Below are 13,282 nucleotides of genomic sequence, written 5' to 3'. Positions count from 1 at the left end.
AGACAGTGTTGCACTGCTATTCATAAGGTTTTCACTGGCCAATTCTTTGAGATGTGGATGGCCTCTTCCTTCTTGTGAGTCGGTCTTATTCTGGAAGGTCTGCTGAAACCTGTCGACCATGGGTAAACCTGCTGGCATTTGAAACACCAGTGGCATAGCCTCCAGCCTCACAGCAACATGCAGGCCATCACAGTATGACAAACTAATAGACAAGTTTGTCTCCCTTAGCTCTTCCAAACCTCTCTGCTCACTTCCTGGTATCCCTTAGCTATTCCAAACTTCTGCCAGCTTGCTCCCTGGCTGGCCAATCTTTTTTTTAGAGGTAGATTGCCAGGTCCTTCCTCCAGCTCTGTCTTAATCTGGAAGCTCTGCTGAAACTTCAACATAAGTTGTTGTTATGTGCCGTCGAGTCAGACCCTACTCATAGCAAGCCCTCCTTGGGTTTCCAAGGCAGTATCACTACGGAAGTAGATTGCCCCATCTTCTTTCTGAGGAGTGGCTGGTGGATTTGAACCGTCAGCCTTCTGATTAGCAGTCAAGTGCCTTCAGCACTACGCTACCAGAGCTCCTGCCTCAACATAAAGCAAACAAAAATCCTCATAACTGGACCAATAAGCAACATCATGATAAATGGAGAAAAGATTGAAGTCATCAAGGATTCACTGTACTTGGATCCACAATCAATGCCCATGGAAGCAGTAGTCAAGAAATCAAACAACATATTGCATTAGGCAAATCTGCTGCAAAAGACCTCTTTAAATGTTAAAAAGCAAAGATGTCACTTAGAAGATGAAGGTGTGACAGACCCAAGCCATGGTATTTTCAATTGCTTCATACGGATGTGAAAGCTGGGCAATGAATAAGGAAGACCAAAGAAGAATTGATGCCTTTGAATTATTGTGTTGGTGAAGAATGTTAAATATAACATGGACTGACAGAACAATGAACGAATTTGTCTTGGAAGAAGTATAGCAAGAATGTTCCTTAGAAGCAAGGATGGCAAGATGTCTTCTCACAGACTTTGAACATATTGCAGGAGGGGCTAGTCCCTGGAGAAGGACATCATACTTGGTAACGTAGAAGGTCAGCAGAAGAGAGGAAGACCCTCAAGAAGATGGACTGACACAGTGTCTATAAAAATGGGCTCAAATGTAGCAACAATTGTGAGGATGGCACAGCACCAGGCAGTGTTTTATTCTATTGTAAATGCAGTCACTACGATTTGGAATGGACTCAACAGTACCTACCAAAACAGCAGTCAGTCTTCATTGAGAATGGATAGAAGAAATGTTTTTAAAGAACTTAAAGTTAATCACTATGTTCTGGTTACCTAGTGCCACTCTGACAAGAATACCACAAATGGGATTGCCTTAACAAACAGGAGTTCATTCTCTTATAGTTTGGAGGCTTTATGTCCAAGTTCAAATTGCCAGGCTCTAGGAGCTGGGTGAAAGCACCTCAACCTTGGGGTCCAGTTCTGCCTCCTGCTCTTGGCCCACTGGAACTAGCTGCTGGCTGCTGAGGCTGAGAAGGCCAAGGTTGACAAGCAAAAAGGCAAAGTCCAGATGTTATCAAACCACACAGCAGGCCCTGAATTCACAGACATTGTTAAGTCCCAAGGTCGGCAGAGCATGGCAGGCTGCTGAACAATGACACGGCTACATGCAGGGTCCAAGTGTGCCTTATGCCAGAGACCATTCCCAAAGTTGTTTCTTATATACAGGAAGCAAACCACATACCCAAAGGCAGCTACTCAGCTGCTCACAGTAGATTCTACCACAGAGTTGATTACCAGTCTCATCATGGAGAATACTACATCCAGCTGCCCAGCCATTCAACCAGGCCCAGCCAAGCTGACACACAAACTGAACTACCACACACTAACACACTGAATTTTCATTCTGTGCCAGGCATTATGTCAAGTGTTACCTGCTTTATCTTAACCACACTGTACAGTCATAATCATTTACAGAATATGGAAAGTAAAGTTCAGAGAGGTTAAGAAAATTGTCCAAAGTCACAGGACTAGTGTGTGGTAGAGGTGGGAATTCAAATGGTTTATTTGACTTAAAACTATTAGCTTGTGACCACTCCACTCAACTGTTTCTTTGAATCCTCATTACCTCTCCTGCAAAATTACCATTTAAGAGCTTCTTCTTTTTCAGTCAGCGTTCCTTTTAGGAAACACTGTCAGGAAGAAGTCTCTCTCTTGTGAATAACTAATCCTATTATCAGAGAAGGAGAACCACATAACCACTACCAGGAGCTAAATGAAATGCATAGATTTGGGGGGAGAATTCTTTCATCTCTTTTTTTGAGCTTCTTTTTTTTTTTCAGGCTTTATTTTTGACTGTCATGTCTTTCTCAGACATGCGCACATACACACACATACACACACATCTCTGTGTGTGTGTGTGTGCACGCATATGCGCATAGGAGTTCCTGGGTAATGCAAATGGTTAACATGCTTGGCTGCTAATTGGCTGGTTGGAGCTTCAAGTCCACCCAGTCATGCTTGAAAGAGAGGCCTTATCATCTACTTCCAAAATATCAGCATTGAAAGCCCTATGGAGCACAGTTCTTCTCTGACATATATGGGGTTGCCATATGTGAGAATTGACTCAATGGCAACTGGTCTATGAGTATATGTATATATGTGTGTGTGTGTATTCATGTATATGTTTATATGTATATATATTTATGTGAGCATGTATACATGTATATGAATATATTAAATATGTGTATGTGTATACATATTCTTATGTATATAATAATAAATGCAGTTTAAGAAATAAACCCACCTAACCTATTTTGTAAGGAGCTCTGGTAGCATAGTGCCTAAGGCACTTGACAGCTAACCAGAAAGCTGGCGGTTCAAACCCATCAGCCACTCCTCAGAAGGAAGATGGGGCAATCTACCTCCATAGTGCTACTGCCTTGGAAACCCAAGGAGGGGTCCCTATAAGTCGGGTCCGACTTGACAGCACATAACAACAACAACAACCACCACCTATTTTGTACAAATGTGTTATATATAGTCTTTGTAGTAAAATAAGAATTAAAAAAAAATTTCCACAATTTTTTCTAAATCAAATATTCCACGTCTATCTTATATTTAGATTCCTGTCCATATGCAGATTCTGTTTTCTATAGTAATGTGATAGATATTTTTATTCCACCCCTTCAGTTGAAACATCATGCATGTTTTTCCAGTTTGCTTCTGTCTTGCTTCTTTCTTCCCTCCTCTCGCTCATCCTTCCCACTAAGAAACTAGTGACAGCATCCTTCCATATCTCTCTCCTGTTTAATCAGTTCTATTTACAGAGGGAGAAGGGGGAGTTTGTTGTATGTTTTTTTAAAAACATGAGGATATATGACATTTTTTTTCTCATTTAATAACACATAGAAATCCTTCCATGCTAATAAATACAACTCTAACCCACACTTTTGGTTGTCTAAAATCTTATGGTATGGGCATACCACATACCACAATCTCCTCAGCTATTTCTACACTGTAAGGTATGCAGTGTTTCTACTTCTTTGCCACTATATGCAATGCTGCAGCAAGCAATTAGAATGTACATATCCTTGTACACTGATTCTATGGGTGACAAAAATGGTTAAGCACTGGACTACTACTCAAAAGGTTGGGGGTACAAATCCACCCACAGGTACCGTGGAAGACAGACTCAGTGACTGCTTCCGAAAGGTCACAGCCTTGAAAAACCGTATGAAGCAGTTCTATTCTGCACACATGAAGTTGCCATGAGTTGGAATCTATTCAACAGCAGCTAACAGCAACTATCTGAAAGACTGATGGTCAAACCACCCAGCTGAGCTGGGAAAAGGCCTGCCAATCTGCTTCCATAAAGATTATAGTCAAGAAAACCCAGTTTACTCTGGAACACACAGGGTTACAAGTCAGAATCGACCCGATGGCAACGAGTTTAGTTTTGGTTTTGTACGCTGATGCTTTTGTTTCTATAGGTCATAACCCCCAAAATGGGAGTTGTTTTTTGAAAGTAGGTTAGAGCATGATTTGTAGAAAAAAAAAAATTAAAAGAAAAACAAAAACAGTATAGGGCTACACATTCAGAGAATTTCAGTAAGGGATGATAGTGATGAGGATTTTGACTATGCCATTACCTACCAGCCTTCTGATGGGAAAAGATGTTTCCCTGCAACTACCAAGTATGCATCATTGAATGAGAATTTGTAAGAAACATACATATGACAGAATCTGGCACACAGCAACTAAGAATCACCATTGCAGAGCACATTTCCTGTTGTACCTGATAGGCCGCTTATGACAGTAGGGTATTTGAAGCCCTATTACAGAACACCGAGTCCCTGACTCTGAGTTAATCAAACTACAATATGCTTTCAACAAGCCTGAGCTTTGAAAGATCTCACCAATTACATTATCTTGAAGCTGGTGACTTAAGAGTTATGAAGGTGTCTATTTAAGGCAGAATGTGTGAAAGAGTGTTATATTAAGAGTCAGAATTCTAATCCTTGGGTCTGCCAATTTGTCAGCACAGTGCTACTCTGAGCAAGCTTCAAAATCCCCATATACAAAAACGAAGCTAATAATACCCATGCTTCCCACTTCGCAGCAATGTAGTGAGGAACAAATGGAATTATGTAAATGAAAGTACTCTGAGAGAGCTATACATATATTAGCATTGTTAATACTCTGGTTCTTGAATTGGCAAGTACTGTGTGTGGAGGCACCTTTCCTGTTCTTTGTAGCACCAGGAAAAGAATTTATTACCATTTAAAAGAAGATTGATTTTGTAGCAATCATGAAGTGCACTATAAAAGTATAGAACAATTAATATAAAACTAGCAGACCTGAGGTCAGCTATTGACTTTGTCTGCAGATATTGTTCACTGGGGTTCTGTAACAGTGAAAATATTTACAAAGCTGCTTCAGTTTTTAACGTTTCATAGATAAACGAGAAAGAAATAACAGAGTCTGGGTTTTTTTTTTTCTCTTTCCCTTCAGTTTCTATTTTTAACTCCTGTATAGTATCAGATGTAATATCCTGGTGTTCTTTCCCTATTCCTGGCTTCTGCCCATAAAGCACACACATGCTACAGGAATCTAGCTATAGTTTGGGTGCTTCCTGCCCATTTACTGTTATTTTTACTGTGGCTAAAACATTGAAAATTCACTACCTCTGTAGATAAATATCCCAGATATATTATGGATGAGTATGTCTATGGATGGAGTAGCAAAAACCACCTAGCAGACACGAAGGACCTTTCATTTCAGAAACAAGTAGCATATTTCAGTATTCACTGTTTAATAGGACAGAATGTTGGTTTAAGAAGTTCCAGAAATCTCAGTGCCAGTTGAAGACTGGCAGTTGGTTCCTTCCAGCTGTTCTTAAAGGTATTCTCTCTGCAGGAATTTAAAAGTGGCTTATAGTTATGGCTTCAGATTTTTATGTTTAGTTGTTTCTCTGTTGATTCTTTCCTTTGGAGAACAGAGGAAATGAGGTGTTTATCTAGCAGTAAAAGGTTTATGAAACAAGCTCATGTGGTGTGGTGGTTTAAGCTTTTGGCTGCTAACCAAAAGGTTGATAGTTCAAACCCACCAGTTGCTCCACTGGAGAAGGATGAAGCAATTTGCTTCTGTAGATTGAAACCTTGGAAGCCTTAAGGGGCAGTTCTACTCTGCCCTACAGGGTTGCTATATGTTGGAATCAACTTGATGGCAGTGGGTTTTTGGTTTAAAGGGTTTACAAAGTTCCGTAGAGGTATATCTAAGTTGTCAATAGCTGGTAAATTCAGAGAAGAAAAAAGTCAGCATTTGTGGGTGTAATAAAAGAAAATTAATTTATTATTAGTAGAAGGACTAGTGTTTTACCTTTCAACTGGTTGTATAGGCATTAAGTAGACAACCTAAGGGAAAGAGAAGTAGAGAGCTCTTGGAGTGATTTTAAGTTTCAGATTTCTTCAGTCTTCAGAAGCCATCCTTTTGGCACTTTGCTTCTTTATCATATTCTTAAATGAGCATTTGTTGGGGAAAAAAAGGAGAAAGATAAATTAAAAAAAAAAAACTTTTGGTTATAGAAGCTGCCTTTATCTAAAATCCTTTTTTATTTTATTTTCTTCAGTGTAAGTCCTTTGCAAACAAAAGAGAGACTTTTATTGTTGATCATTTTACTTTTTCAAAGAGTTAAATCTATTAAAATGTAAAATGTAACATGTTAAGGGAAATAAATAAAAATATGAAGGCATACTCTGTGTTCTCTTCCGTTTACCAAGGCATTGCGAAAAATACGATTTTTTAAAAAAACTTCTACTTTCTTTACTTTAAGAGAAAACCAAGCTGAAAATTGCTAGATTGCAGGAGTGCTTATGCACATTATAGAGAGGCTCTTTGATTTTCAAAGTGTCCTACAAGATTTCTTATAAACAGCTGGCATCCTTGTCATATAGAAATCATAGTGCATATAGTTCAATGTACAGGAAATTTTATTTACTCAAGAATTCATCTATTGCATAAAGCAAAATACTCCTATCTCATAAATAGAATTCAAATTTGAATGATTTAATTTTATATCTATATAGCACAAAAATGAAATAAATAATTAGCAATTACTAGGGGAAGAAAGAGATATCTTACAGTTTTTACATAAATCAGAGACTAAATTTTTCTTGCATTATCTAGAATTATCTATAATAGGGACAAATAAGTAGACTGTAAAATGACTGCCATCAAAGCAGCGTGAATTTATTCTGCACTGTGTAGCTCTTGAGGAAGGCTATTGGAAAGATGGAATTGAGTATTGATATTCAGCATAGTGACATCAAAAAAGCTCTAACAAGTTTTGAATTTTTAAAAGTTTTTAACCAAATAGAATTTTTTTATTGTTATACATCCATCATTAATCTTTCTTATTAATGAAAATTCATGTACTTAAGTAGTTCTAGTTTCTGGAATTATATAGGTAGTAGCTCTGGTAGCATAGTGGCTAAGACACTTGCCTGCTAACCAGACGGCTGGCGGTTCAAACCCACCAGCCACTCCTCGGAAGGAAGGTTGGGCAATTCTACTTCTGTAGTGATATTGCCTCGGAAACCCAAGGAGGGGTCGCTATGAGTCGGGGCCGACTCGACGGCACATAACAACAACAACAGTATTGAAACTAGTGAGATTAATTCTAAGGAATGTGCCACAGTAATGAAGATGCTAAAAAACAGGAGAAACTGAGGGAGGGATATATGCGACTGAATACTACCTTCTAAATTTTTCTGCAAATCTAAATTTGTTCTAAAAAATAAAGTCTAGTGAAAAAAAAAAAAACTAACAAGAGCAAAACTCATTTCTGTTTTATATAATCACCTTGTTCTAGGATTGTTTCCATAACCTGTAAGATATAAGTATTCAGAGGTAAAACAAATATTAAAATATAACTGGAACATCTTCCTTTTGAAAATATCCCACTACTTAACTATTTGAACTATTTCCTGATTTTAGTCTAAATCCCTGGTTCATATTTGGCATCCTAGTACCTAACAAGAAGAGTACAATATAGATTTTTATTTCTTATTCAAGGTAAAAACACTCAGAGATTTTCTTGCCCCTATTATCTATAATAAGTTTAAAGCACATCAATTTTAGTTACTTTTGAAATGGGTTTATGTTTACAATTAACAGGTTTAATTTATGTTTTCTAATTATTTCCTAAAGCTAAAAACTAATATATAACAGATCTTTGGAAATTTTATTATGTATAGGATATAATACTATATATGCAGTTTCATATACAGTGATGATGAGAAATTTTATCTTCACTTGAACTGATATTGTAAACATAAATAACGTTGAAAACTATTCCTGTTTAAGTTATTACCTTAAGCTTGTTCCTTTAGTGCTTCTATATTTCAATAATCCATGTATTTTAATTTTTATACCACGGAAGACTATTATATATTCTAGAGACTATAGTTTAAATCAGTGCTCAGAAATACTGATTCTTAATACTATTTCTGTGATTAATTTGATAACATCTCTGAGTTTAATTTTTTTCATTACGCAGACATCTTTCAGAGACCAGCACACTGGTTTTTCTAATTAATATGCTATGTACTTGGGGTGGTATTTTTATTCCTATTTCTTAAGAATTCAATAGCACAACCACTATAAGTGATGTGCTGGTATGTTATCATATAAATGCTCAAGGTACAGCTTCTAATGTTGAAAAATAGAAAAATAAATTGACCTTGATGAAGTGTGTCTTCTTTTCTCTGTTCCCAGGAAAGTTTATTTCAGGTATTTCTACTGCTGAAATGATTAGCGTTAACAGCTTTTTCCCTCCATTTTATTTTACAGGGTCTCTTCATCTTCCTGATATATGGGGTGTACAACACAGAGGTAAGTCAGCTTGGAGTATCTCAAGGCTGACAGAGTGAATGAGAGAAATGACAGGTTTCTTATCTTGATAACTGAGGAACAAAGTTGGCTTTTCATATGAGTGTCCTACTGCCCTTCATGCTTGGACTAGCTTATATGCATCCCAGCTTACTATTAAACACTGACACCCTGAATAAGGGGACAGCCTCATTTCTCATAGGCACTGACTAATATTTTACCACTGACTTAAGTTTCTGAATTTTCAGTCTTTCTGTTAACACTTAAATATACCTGCTAGTTTTAAAGTTTCACAGTTTAAGTGGCAGAATGTTCATATGCAGTTGCATGGAGTTAGAAAAATACTTTTTTTGTTATCTTAAAATGCTCATTAGTCTTTTAAGCTTTTGAGATAGGCTCATAGAAGTCTGTGTTAATTACTTATCTTTATGGTTTCAATTGTGAAATTTCTAAGAGAAGTTACTTAGCTAGAAATATTGTGAGACAACTAACTTGCAATTTCATTAAGAAAATATACTATATAAACTATCACCATAGTTTTAGTTCTCTTATCAAAAATATTCTGTGATTTATAACTATGCCTCATTAGAAATGTTGTTGGTTTACAATTTTGCATGCCTAATATTACTCATCCCTTGCTAGGAGTTGGAATCTACCGGACAGCAGTGGGTTTGGTTTTTGGTTTTATATATTTATCTCATTTTTGCTGGTCTGACTTTGCCACAAGAGTTTACTTTGTAATGTTCCCTTAAGATAAAAAATTCGTAATTTTGCACGTATTTTCTAGTATTCTATACTGGAGGAGGGGAGAGTGGATCCCAGCAGCAATCTCTGAAGGGCCTCGTGGTCAATCTTTCACAAACAATATAACTGGCCAGGCAGCAATACAGCATGGCAAACAAACTCATTAGCACAGACTGCCAAGGTATGAGGGCATTTAAATAACATCTGATGATGATGAAGTATGTGTGTGGGCGTGTTTTACAGGGCTGCTGCACCTGGATTACACGCGGTTTCCTTTTCCAGTAGCCTTCAGGTAGGTTGGCAGCGTGACAACTTTTTTTTTTTTTCCTTGCTATGGTACCTCTACTGCAGTTTCAAGGAAGGCTCCTCCTATAAATACAAAAAATATGTGCCCATTAATAAAGTGTTTCCAAAACTATGAGGGATACAGAGGTAAGTTGTTATAACAGATGTCGAGCATTTGACGTCCAAGCTTTTAGGTGGAATTTAGAAGCAAAAGTGTCCTAAGTGATTGCTTCATGGATTTGGGTTTTCATTCAATACCTGGATTGCAAGCTGTAAAGAAAATTCCACCATTCACTCCTCAGTTTACCCCATCTTCTCCCTCTTTCTCTGCAGCTCCCACACCATACTGCAGTACCGTCCCCCATAATTTACCGCCCTTTGGGTTCCACCTCTGAGGCTTATTTCTCCCAAAGCCCACAACCCGTTTCACCTCCTTCAATGCAGCCCACCAACCACGCCTAATCTCCTCGGAAGACCCTTTCTAGAGGGGATCCAAATCCCCGCCCCTCTCGCCATGGGCCACCCCTCAGCCCAACCGCCCCAGTGATTGACAGACAGGCCGGGCGGAAGCTGCGGCGCATGCGCCCTACCTCTGCAGAGCTCCCCTCTGGCCGGGTCGAGGAGTTCCCAGCAGACACCGCGCCGCGGCTGCGCAGTACAGGAGAGGCTTTTAATTCCATTGTGGAGAGGACGGCGTTATTTTTATTAACTGGAGGCGACGGCGGCTGCGGCGGCGGCGGGACCCGTAAGTGTTACTGGTGGGCCCGGGAGGGAGAGAGCGAGCCCCTTGGAAGAGCCTCCGAACCTTGCTTGCCGGTGCCGGCGGCGGGTGGGCTGGGAATTAGTGCTGGGCGCGTTGCGGTCTGGGCGGCGGCGCGGCGGGGTCTTAAGTGCTGCGGTGGTCCCGGCCCGGGGCCCGGTTCCACCTCCTTTCCTCCCTCTTCCCTCTTCCTCCTCCTCTTCTCAGCCAGCCTCCTCCGGGGTATGAAAATCGGCAGCGGGTTCCTGAGTGGCGGCGGTGGTACCGGCAGTAGCGGTGGTAGCGGCTCCGGCGGCCGTGGTGGTAGCGGCGGCGGCGGCAGCAGCAGGAGGGCAGAGATGGAACCCACCTTTCCCCAGGGTATGGTTATGTTCAACCACCGACTTCCCCCGGTCACCAGCTTCACCCGGCCGGCGGGGTCGGCCGCCCCTCCCCCGCAGTGCGTGTTATCCTCCTCTACCTCTGCAACCCCAGCCGCTGAGCCCCCCCCTCCGCCAGCCCCGGACATGACTTTCAAGAAGGAGCCGGCGGCGTCAGCCGCGGCCTTCCCCTCGCAGAGGACCTCCTGGGGATTCTTGCAGTCTTTGGTTAGCATCAAACAAGAGAAACCGACAGATCCTGAGGAGCAGCAGTCCCACCACCACCATCACCACCATCACTTTGGAGGGCTGTTTGCTGGGGCTGAAGAGAGATCTCCAGGCCTAGGAGGCGGGGAAGGGGGGAGCCACGGCGTCATCCAGGACCTTAGCATTCTCCACCAGCATGCCCAGCAGCAACCAGCCCAGCACCACCGTGATGTGTTACTCAGCAGCAGTAGCAGGACTGATGACCACCATGGCAGTGAGGAGCCAAAGCAGGACACTAATGTCAAAAAGGCAAAGAGGCCAAAGCCAGAATCTCAGGGAATCAAAGCCAAGAGGAAGCCAAGTGCATCTTCTAAACCTTCTTTGGTTGGAGATGGAGAAGGTGCCATCCTCTCCCCAAGTCAGAAACCTCATATCTGTGATCACTGTAGTGCTGCTTTCCGAAGCTCCTATCACCTGCGGAGACATGTCCTCATTCATACAGGAGAAAGACCTTTCCAATGCAGCCAGTGTAGCATGGGTTTCATTCAGAAATACCTATTGCAGAGACATGAGAAAATTCATAGTAGAGAGAAGCCATTTGGATGCGATCAGTGCAGCATGAAGTTTATTCAGAAGTACCATATGGAGAGACACAAGAGGACACATAGTGGAGAAAAGCCATATAAATGTGACACTTGCCAACAGTATTTTTCCAGGACTGATAGATTGTTGAAGCACAGGCGCACATGTGGTGAAGCCATAGCTAAAGGAGCAACTAATGCAGAACCTGGGTCATCAAACCATAACAATATGGGTAATCTGGCTGTGTTGTCTCAGGGAAATACAAGTTCTTCAAGGAGAAAAATGAAGTCAAAGAGTATAGCTATTGAGAATAAGGAACATAAGACTGGTAAAACAAACGAATCACAAATTTCAAATAATATAAACATGCAGAGTTATTCGGTAGAGATGCCTACTGTGTCTTCCAGTGGAGGCATAATTGGCACTGGTATAGATGAATTACAGAAAAGGGTGCCAAAAGTGATTTTTAAAAAAGGAAGCAGAAAGAATACAGACAAAAACTACCTTAATTTTGTGTCACCCTTACCAGACATAGTGGGACAGAAATCCTTGTCTGGGAAACCAAGTGGCTCACTTGGCATAGTATCAAATAATAGTGTGGAGACCATTAGTCTTCTCCAAAGTACAAGTGGCAAACAAGGTCAAATAAGTAGTAATTATGATGATGCCATGCAGTTTTCAAAGAAAAGAAGATATTTACCAACTGCCAGCAGCAACAGTGCCTTTTCCATAAATGTAGGACACATGGTCTCCCAGCAGTCCGTCATTCAGTCTGCAGGTGTCAGTGTTTTGGACAATGAGGCACCATTGTCACTTATTGACTCCTCAGCTCTAAATGCTGAAATTAAGTCTTGTCATGACAAGTCTGGAATTCCTGATGAGGTTTTACAAAGTATTTTAGATCAGTACTCCAACAAATCAGAAAGCCAGAAGGAGGATCCTTTCAATATGACAGAGCCACGAGTGGATTTACACACCTCAGGAGAACACTCAGAATTGGTTCAAGAAGAAAATTTGAGTCCAGGCACCCAAACACCTTCAAATGATAAAGCAAGCATGTTGCAAGAATACTCCAAATACCTCCAACAGGCTTTTGAAAAATCTAATAATGCAGGTTTTACTCTTGCACCCAGTTTCCAGTTTGTCAGTTTGTCTTCACCTCTCCACAACCACACTTTATTTCCAGAAAAACAGATATACACTACGTCTCCTTTGGAGTGTGGTTTCGGCCAGTCTGTTACCTCAGTGTTGCCATCTTCATTGCCAAAGCCTCCTTTTGGGATGTTGTTTGGATCTCAACCAGGTCTTTATTTATCTGCTTTGGATGCTACACATCAGCAATTGACACCTTCCCAGGAGCTAGATGACCTGATAGATTCTCAGAAGAACTTAGAGACTTCATCAGCCTTCCAGTCCTCATCTCAGAAATTGACTAGCCAGAAGGAACAACAGAAAAACTTAGAGTCCTCAACAAGCTTTCAGATTCCATCTCAGGAGTTAGCTAGCCAGATAGATCCTCAGAAAGACATAGAGCCTAGAACAACATACCAGATTGAGAACTTTGCACAGGCATTTGGTTCTCAGTTTAAGTCGGGCAGCAGGGTGCCAATGACCTTTATCACTAACTCTAATGGAGAAGTGGACCATAGAGTAAGGACTTCAGTGTCAGATTTCTCAGGGTATACAAATATGATGTCTGATGTAAGTGAGCCATGTAGTACAAGAGTAAAGACACCCACCAGCCAAAGTTACAGGTAAGGTCCCTAAAGTGACCAGGCTGGGAGTCTTCTAATGTAATTTTGTTTTATTTTGAGAACACTGCCATTGGAATGTTTCTACACGATCCTATTAAGAATAATGTAATGCCCTTTCAATGCAACTTTTCATATTTAGTTTATTTTGTTAGTGTGATTTTAGCTCTGTTTGTATTATGATTTTTAATCAAAATCAATAGATTAA

The 13,282-nt window shown here is 40.5% G+C and overlaps 1 protein-coding gene across 1 annotated transcript; it reads left to right on the top strand.

The window, feature by feature from the left end:
• The first annotated feature begins 10,399 nt into the window (after positions 1-10,399).
• ZNF281 (zinc finger protein 281) lies at positions 10,400-13,081 on the top strand. The gene is made up of 2 exons (XM_007941096.2): positions 10,400-10,535; positions 10,644-13,081. Exons 1-2 carry the CDS (start codon positions 10,400-10,402, stop codon positions 13,079-13,081), a joined length of 2,574 nt encoding a protein of 857 aa, XP_007939287.1.
• Positions 13,082-13,282: the final 201 nt, after the last annotated feature.

The sequence above is a fragment of the Orycteropus afer genome, unplaced genomic scaffold (genome assembly GCF_000298275.1).
Source record: "Orycteropus afer afer isolate SDZICR_OR568_19922 unplaced genomic scaffold, OryAfe1.0 scaffold00075, whole genome shotgun sequence".
Lineage (NCBI taxonomy): Eukaryota > Metazoa > Chordata > Mammalia > Tubulidentata > Orycteropodidae > Orycteropus > Orycteropus afer.
This window is presented reverse-complemented; position numbering and strand designations above follow the sequence as displayed.